This window comes from Bubalus bubalis, chromosome 12, assembly GCF_019923935.1.
Source record: "Bubalus bubalis isolate 160015118507 breed Murrah chromosome 12, NDDB_SH_1, whole genome shotgun sequence".
Classification (NCBI taxonomy): domain Eukaryota; kingdom Metazoa; phylum Chordata; class Mammalia; order Artiodactyla; family Bovidae; genus Bubalus; species Bubalus bubalis.
This window is the reverse complement of record NC_059168.1, coordinates 99,400,516-99,408,417: the sequence shown is the minus strand read 5'-3', so window position 1 is coordinate 99,408,417 and position 7,902 is coordinate 99,400,516. Positions and strand designations below refer to the sequence as shown.

General features: G+C 55.5%; 1 protein-coding gene across 2 annotated transcripts; it reads left to right on the top strand.

Annotated features, from left to right (window-relative positions):
* Positions 1-414: 414 nt before the first annotated feature.
* On the top strand, positions 415-7,631 carry C12H9orf50 (chromosome 12 C9orf50 homolog). Of its 2 annotated transcripts, none has more exons than XM_044926441.2 (7): positions 415-1,129; positions 1,442-1,535; positions 1,638-1,751; positions 4,750-4,910; positions 6,609-6,774; positions 6,928-7,048; positions 7,399-7,631. In XM_044926441.2, exons 1-7 carry the CDS (start codon positions 610-612, stop codon positions 7,501-7,503), a joined length of 1,281 nt encoding a protein of 426 aa, XP_044782376.1. In that variant the 5' UTR covers positions 415-609; the 3' UTR covers positions 7,504-7,631. The 2 variants fall into 2 exon arrangements, with proteins under 2 accessions (XP_044782376.1, XP_006044152.1); XM_006044090.4 differs by having other exon boundaries at positions 423-1,129; positions 6,928-7,084.
* Positions 7,632-7,902: the final 271 nt, after the last annotated feature.

Genomic DNA, 7,902 nt, shown 5'->3' with positions numbered 1-7,902 from the left:
TAATAAGTAACGGCAGTGAAAGTCGCTCAGTCCTGTCCGACTCCTTGTGGACGCCATGGACTGTAGAGCCCGCCAGGCTCCTCTGTCCACGGACTTCTCCAGGCAAGAATACTGGAGTGGGTAGCCATTCCCTTCTCCAGGGGATCTTCCCAACCGAGGGATGGAACCGAGGTCTCCCCCATTGCAGGGGGATTCTTGACTATCTGAGCCACCAGGGAAGCCCCAGTAAGTAATGGAGCTGAGACTAAATCCTAAATAATAATTTTAAAATAATAATAGTAGTTAGGCTTTGTTAAGCACGTACAACGTGCCTGGCATTATTCTAAGCCATTCACATCTGCTGGCTCATTTAAACGTCACAGCAACTTGAGAATGTGAGTGCTCTCACCGTCACCGTTTTTTCTGGGAACAGGATCCGGGCGCTCTAGCCTGAAGCCACTTTTACTGTCTGGCGGGCCAATGGTGGAACCCCCGAACCACACTGCCGCGCTCTGGGCGCTATGGCCTGGCGGGGGTGGCTGGTCTACGCCCTCCTGTCCACTTCCCACGGCACCCGCCCTCCGCCCCTCACTGGCGTGAGGATGCCCTGAGCTGATCGCAGGGCCAGACATGCCCCGGCGTCGCCCCAGCTTCTGGGCCCAGCAGGTGGCGCCCGAGGGGGTCCCCGGCGGTGGCGATCGCCGGCGCAGAGACCCGCTGCTGCCCAGGCTGCTGCGGCCCGAGCTCCGAGCAGCCTCGGACGCGGGGGTCTTCGGGGTCTCGAGGGCCTCTGAGAGCGGCGCCGAGCGGTGGCAGGCCCCCGAGTGTGAGTCCTTGCACTCCGATCCCGGGCTGGGCTTCAGGCGCTCCCGGTCCCGCCTGCCGGTCCTGCCCACCGTGGCCCAGCGGCCGGCGAGAAGCCGGACAGGGCTGAGGTCGCTGCTGCTGCCGCCCCTGCTCTTGGCCGGCGAGCCCCCCGAATCGGCGCCCGCGTGCCCCGAGCTCGGACAGCGCAAGGACCCTCGCAGGGGCTCGGCCAAGGAGACCTCCGATTCCTTGGGCTCCCTCCTAGGAGGAGTTCTCCCGGGCCGGTTCCGGCAGTTCCTGCGACAGTTCAGGGCTGAGTCTGCGGAACGGCTTCTCCCACCGAGTGAGGCCCCTATGGCTCCCCCCCAGGGGGCGGGGCAAGGCGGGGCTGCGTCACTTCCGGTGGTGAGGGTGGTCGGAGTGGGGGTGGTCGGGGTGGGGGGGGTCACACCACCTGGCATAGAAGGATGCTTGTATTAGTGAAGTAGGGCTGGCAGAATCCTGACAACCACTGCTTGAGGGCGGCCCTGCCATTGTACAGATGAATAAACTGAGGCCCAAGGCCATGCAACCAGGAAGACTCTAATAAAGACTGTCCCCAAGCGAAGGCTCATAACTCTTTCTACTTCATCCTGCCCCCCTCCCCCCACCCCAGCACCCTCAGCATCTCAACATCAAAGGCATTCTGCGTCAGAGTTCAACGGAAGTCCTCCTCGGTGTTCCAGCTCCCACTTCCTCCCAGAGCTTGGGTAAGCGTCAGTGACCTCTTCGTGGGGACGGGGTTGTCATCAACGCTCTGACCATGGAGGACCCTGATCACTCATATCAGGTGTGGCCTGTTTGTTTTCAAGGGGCCAATCATCCTACCTCAAGAATAGCCTTAAGAAGATTTTGCTTCATCAGATACCTGCCCTGGGGCCCTTGAGTAGAGATTACCCGCAGTTCACCACGGTCAAGGCCAATCAGTGAGTTGTGGGAGGATGGGGGTAGGGGGGTGGAGAGAAAGAACATTTCTTTCCTTCCTCTGTCTTTCCAGAATTTATCCATCTGTCCACCTGTTCATCCATCTATATGTCCATCCATGAATCAAGTCTTCTCCCAACCTGTTTAAGGGTCATCCATCAACATCTATGAATCCATCCACCCATTCATTAATCAGGTCTTTTACACACATTCATAATTCACTGATGAATCCATTCATATATTCATTCTCCTATTCACCCATCCACCATTGCATACATCTGTGAACCAGGTCTTTCACAATCTATTCACCAATTTCTCCATCCATCCATCCACTCATGAATCAGGTCTCCTGTTGATTCATTAATCCATCTCTCCAGCCAGCCAGCCAGCCAGCTACTCACAAACTCCCACAATTCTATCCACCTATCAATGAAGTCAATGATTGATCATCTACCAATCCTTCCAACCACTTGTAAATCCAGGATACTATCCATCACTAATCTAATCATGAAGCCAGTCTACATACCCACCTGCATAATCATTCATCCACCCATGTATCCATACATCTACCTATCCTCCTAAGATCCAAACCTTATATTAAGACCTTTTGGGGAGTTCCCTGGCAGTCCAGTGGTTAGGACTCAATGCTTTCACTTCTGTGGCCTGGATTCTACCCCTGGTTGGGGAACTAAGGTCCTCCAAGTCGAGTGGTGTGCCAAATAAAAAAGACCTTTTCACTATTTCATCCATCAGTCCATCCACCCACCCACCCACCAACCCATTCTTTCACCCACCTGCCATTCATTCATCCATCTCTTCCTCTAACTTTGATTCACTTTTACTATATGTCAATGGAGAAAGTGAAGTCACTCAGTCGTGTCTCTTTGTGACCCCGTGGACTGTAGCCCACCAGGCTCCTCCGTCCATGGGATTCTCCAGGCAAGAATACTGGAGTGGGTTGCCATTTCCTTCTCCAGGGGATTTTCCCAACCCAGGGATTGAACCCAGGTCTCCTGCATTGCAGGAAGATGCTTTAACCTCTGAGCCACCAGGGAAGAACCAGGGAAGAAGCCACCAGGGAAGAAGTCAATGGAAAAGGAAATGGCAACCCACTCCAGTATTCTTGCCTGGAAAATTCCATGGACAGAGGAGCCTGGTGGGCTACAGGCCGTGGGGTCACAGAGAGCCGGCCATGACTGAGTGTCTGAGCACAGCACATATGTCAAATATTGGGGGAAATAAAATAAGGAATGGAAGTAGGAAGAGCCCAGGCACTAGCACTTAGCTGGACCTGGATGCAATAGCTCTAAGGGAGGGAGAAAATAATGCAGAAGTAGTTCCCCCTGCTTAACCGTGGATGAACGGTGAAGAGCATCGTCCTTGAGTTTAAAGACCGGGACAGTACGTACGTTAGACATGCCATTCCTTCTCATCCTGGGCCCATGGCAGACATTGCTAATTGAGCACAGCACTTTTCCCCCACTGAGCCTCAGAACCCTTCTTGACTCAGTGCTCTAGGAAGACACCGCCTATGGATACGCACCACCGTTGCGTAACTAGGTCCCAGTGCATGTAGCCGACACTGTCTTGGTCATCTCCTGGCTCCCTGACTCTTTAAGGGACTCATGAAAAGTGTCCTCTCTGTGTCCACATGGACATAAAGATGCAGTCAGATAAATGGAGACAGGTATAGCCATAGGCATGTACTTAAGATCGAACATGGCATTTCTGAATAACAGAGCCATCGATGGGTCAAGCACACCGTCCTGCAGCCTTGCTCTGGCGGCTGAAATGAACAACAATAAATTTAATAATCACAGATCCCCTTTACTGAGCCCAGGCCCCTGGCCAGGCTCCAAACTAGATGCCTCACATTTTATCTGATACTCAACAAACTCTTAGCGCACTTCTAGGGGGGATGTTAGTGTAAAGAAGCCGCCTATCAATGCAGTTAGACAAAAAAGATGTGAGTTTGATCCCTGGGTCAGGAAGATCCCCTGGAGAAGGGCACAGCAACCCACTCCAGTATTCTTGCCTGGAGAATCCCATGGACAGAGGAGCCTGGCAGGCTGCAATTCATAGGGTCCCAAAGAGTCGGACACAACTGAAGCAACTTAGTATGCACTCAGACTCTTATAGGGCTTCCCAGGTGGCGCTAGTGGTAAAGAACCCGCCTTCCAGTTGGGAAGATACCCTGGAGGAGGGCATGGCATCTCACTCCAGTGTTCTTGCCTGGAGAATCCCATGGACAGAGGAGCCTGGCGGACTATAGTTCATAGGGTCGCAAAAGAGTCTGACATGACTGAAGAGACTTAGCACACACTCATGCAAACTTTTATAAGGATGTTGTTATCCTGCCCACAATACACAGTACATAATTTAAAGGGGAAATCTGCTGGTGGTCTGCCCAATGTCACAGGACTGGGATGGTTCATAGTTGAAATTGATGACTATGAGGAACAGTTCTCAGAGATGTTTACTCTTGGCCCTGCAGACCCTGGGGGTGTGGGGGGTGCTTTGCAGTCTCTTTCACGTCTTCCCAGCCCTGTACTGTGGGCATGATGATCCCATTTTACAGACAAAGAAACTGAGGCTCCAAGAGTTAGAATTGAAACCCAGGGACCGCCCAACTCCTGAATCTCTCTGCTGAATTGCTTGATATACAAGATTGCCTACTCTTGAACCAGGATTCATAGCCCAGTTCCACCCCTAACCAGCTGTGCGATCTTGGGCAAATTGGGGGAAAAAATTTCAAAAAAACTCTGTGCCTCAGTTTCCTCATCAGTAAAATGGGATTAATAATCGTGTGTCACAGAGTTGTGTGGGTTTGGTGGGCTGATGCCTGTAACGTGCTTGATCCATTGCTTTGGGGGGCAGGAAGGGCTCAGGAGGGACCTGCTCTGATGGTCAGGATCCCACAGAGAGCTCTGGTGGATGTGTGTGTTGCCAGGGTGGCATGCCGGGGAGGCTGGTGGCTGAGCCTCTCATCTCTCTCACCAGGCCCCAGGCTACACGGGCCCCCAAGCTCAAGGCTGTGCTCACCCACAACTCCTCGGGGGAAGGCTCAGGGCACCGCAGGCGATGTTGCCCTTTCCGAGTGCGATTCGCTGACGAGACGCTGAGGGACACAGCACTCCGTTACTGGGAACGCAGCTGTGCTGGTGAGCAGACAGGAGGGGGAGCTCCGGGACTCCAGAAAGTTCCAGCCTGAAACCTGGCCAGCAGAGGCTGGGCCCTGGTACTAAGGCCAAGAGGCCACTGACCCCGCAGAGGAGGCCCCTGAACTGGCCTTTCCAGAAGCTCTTAGGGTGACCTTCAAGGACCGTGTAGAGGGTCTGAGGTCCAGTAGAGGTGGCTCAAGGCAGATGGTGCCAGGGAGCAGCTGGGCCCAGAGAACAGGGTCTGCCCAGGCCTGGCCACCACGGAAGGATTGCTCACTTACCAAGGGTTCCCACATACTGTATCCTCTGCCCACCTTGGACCCGCACCCACAGCCTGCAGACCCCGCACCTGGCCTCCAGGGGCTGGAGAAGGTGGGAACTGAGACACCCGAAGCTTTTCCCAGATCCATGAAGGCAGACCTCAGGGGCCTGGCTGGGGAGGTGTCCAGAAAGTTCTAGAAGATCACACCTCTGCGGGAGGCTGGCACTGCCTGGTCCAGCAAGGAAGCTCGGAACCGACCATCAGTCCCAGGTTCCCCGGGGAGAACTGTGCTCTCGGCTCTTTGGGTGATGGATGTGGTCGTATCGGTGGTGGCAGTTTCCACTGTTTTCTGAAGTGGGTGTCACAAGAGGCAAGCAGGAAGAATACACATCCTCGCTCTAGTATGAACCCTTCCCAAGGACCCCTTTCCCCATCTGCCCGCCCTTTCTCTTCTCAGGATCCAGCAATCCAACAGCCTCATCTATTTATTAAGCATCAGCTGTGTGCACTTTCAGAGAACAGCTGCTCCAAAGCCTTGCTGGGGATTTTTATTTTTCAGTTGCTTAGTAATGTCCAACTCTTTGTGACCCCATGGACTGCAGCACACCAGGCTTCCCTGTCCTTCACCAACTCCCAGAGCTTGTTCAAATTCATGTCCATTGAGTCGATGATGCCATCCAACCACCTCATCCTCTGTCGCCCCCTTCTCCCCCTGCCCTCGCTGGGGGTAAAGTCCTCAAAATCCAGGACCTTGGCCGATTCAGGAGGAGCCTGACCCAGCCCCCTCATGATCACAGGAACTTGGAGGTGGAAGCTGAAATTTTGCCCAGTTTTGTTTGATGGGGGAAGCCAAGGCTCCAAGAGCAGATAACAAGCAGCTGAGAAGTCAGAGTCCACCCCAGCCACTGCTGGGAATCCCAGGAAAGGGAGGGGACGGGGGCTGGAGAAAGTTTCTTGGGAATGGCAGCTGGCTGGCACGGGAGACACTTCCTGGGCAGTTGCTGGGCACAGAGGCTGTGGCCATCCCCTCGGGATACCAGAGCGGGGATTTCAGGCTTCCTGACCAGCCAGAGGGGCAGCTGTTGGGCAGGAAAGACTCCAGCCCTGTAGGATTCTCAGAATCATTGCTTGAATTCCCTGGTGGGGCCACTGGGCTTCCCATAGTGGGAAAAGGGGGGCCTGTTTGGGGCTGGAGCAGGAGTGGGTGTGTGGGGAGAGGGTGGGGGGCAGTGCAGAGCTTGGATAAGAAAGGCAGAAACAGTCATGCAGGATAGTTTTAAAACCAGAGCCTTCTCTGGAGGCAGCCAGAAGGCGCTGGGGAGCCTTGGGTTGCCATGGAGACAGGGCTCTGCCTGTCACAGGGAAGAGGGGGGGAGGGTGGGGTACAGGTGGCCCTGCCCGGGGAAGAGATCTCACCCATGCCCTCTCTCCTTCAGCCCGGCAGGGCATCTTCGAGAACAGGACAGCCAACCCCCGGTCGACAGCATCGGATCGGGTGTTCGGGAGTGTCGGGAGATGGCTGGAGAGCTTGCCCAAAGCCCTGTACCCAAGGGCCAAGGAGGAGACCGCGGCCAGCCCCTTCAGCTGGGATTTCCCTGGCCTGTGAGGCTTTGCGGAAGGGGACGGGATTCACGCGCCTCCTCCCCCTGTAAACCACCCCGTCCAGCGGTGGTCTGGGCCCTGGAGGGTCCTGCCAGCCACGCATGGACCTGGGACTCAGGGTCCATGCAGCTCATGGGTGCCTGTCCCCCTCAGGTCCACCCTGGAGCCAAATGGCCACCTCCCTGAGGACACTTCCATGAACAGCAGCCTGCCCTTCATCCCCAGGGCCACTGCCCAGAGGCAGCGGGGGGACCTCAAAACCTTCCTGGAGCAGGTGGGCAAATCGCCCTGTTCCTGGAGCCAGAAGCTGGTGAGCACTTGCCGGTGGCCAGCCGCATGGAGTGCCTTGCCTGGTGGGAAGGTGCCCAGTGAGGTGGCTTGGTCTCGGTAAAGCCTTTGTATGTGCTTACCTAAGGGCTGGGCTTTCAGGCTGGACCGCCTGGGGTCAGATTCCAGCTCCTACCCTGCTATAGGTGGAGGCTTTTTTATGTCAGTTTCTGCATCTGTACAGTGGGGCCCACCACGGTATCTGCCCCCTCAGGCTGCAGTGTAGAACTCCCTGGGCCCAGTAAACCCCATCTCCTGCCCAGAGGGCCCTGAAAGTGGCCCTCCTTCTCGCTCTAGGAGTCCTTCCTGCCCAGCTTGGTGCTGCACACGATCCTGAAAAGAGGCCACCCTAAGGGGTACCAGCTCCTCCTGCCTTCAGCATCACATCGCACCCAGAGGTGAATGGTCACTGGTGTCCAAGCCCAGCCGTGGACATGGGTGAGGGGTGAAGAGAGGCCTTCCCTAACCCACAAATAAAAGCACATCCCAGGTGGCTGGTATCTGCTGCCGGGTCTCACCCTGCAAACCTCTCCAGGTGCCTGGTTGCTAGTCTTTGGGGGTCCTGGACCAGGGCGTATGGAAGGGGTAGGGTCACAGAAGATGAGGAAGTGAGGCATCTTTAGGAGTCAGGCTTGTTCCAAGTGAACCATTCTGGGAGGTGGGAGACCCTGCCATACACCTCAAACCTAGGACCAAGCCTCTGTCAACCTAGATCAGCCCACACCTGAACAGGCGCCTGCACTGAACCACTACCACCACCCCCCCCCCAGCATCCATCTTTGACTGGAACCAAAGGCTGCT

Excerpts from the sequence above, each read along its gene's own strand:
- C12H9orf50 (XM_006044090.4), top strand. The coding sequence starts at position 610 with ATGCCCCGGCGTCGCCCCAGCTTCTGGGCCCAGCAGGTGGCGCCCGAG. Across the intron at positions 1,130-1,441 it reads GGAACGGCTTCTCCCACCGA|CACCCTCAGCATCTCAACAT; the intron begins GTGAGGCCCCTA and ends CCCCCACCCCAG. Across the intron at positions 6,775-6,927 it reads AGCTGGGATTTCCCTGGCCT|GTCCACCCTGGAGCCAAATG; the intron begins GTGAGGCTTTGC and ends TGTCCCCCTCAG.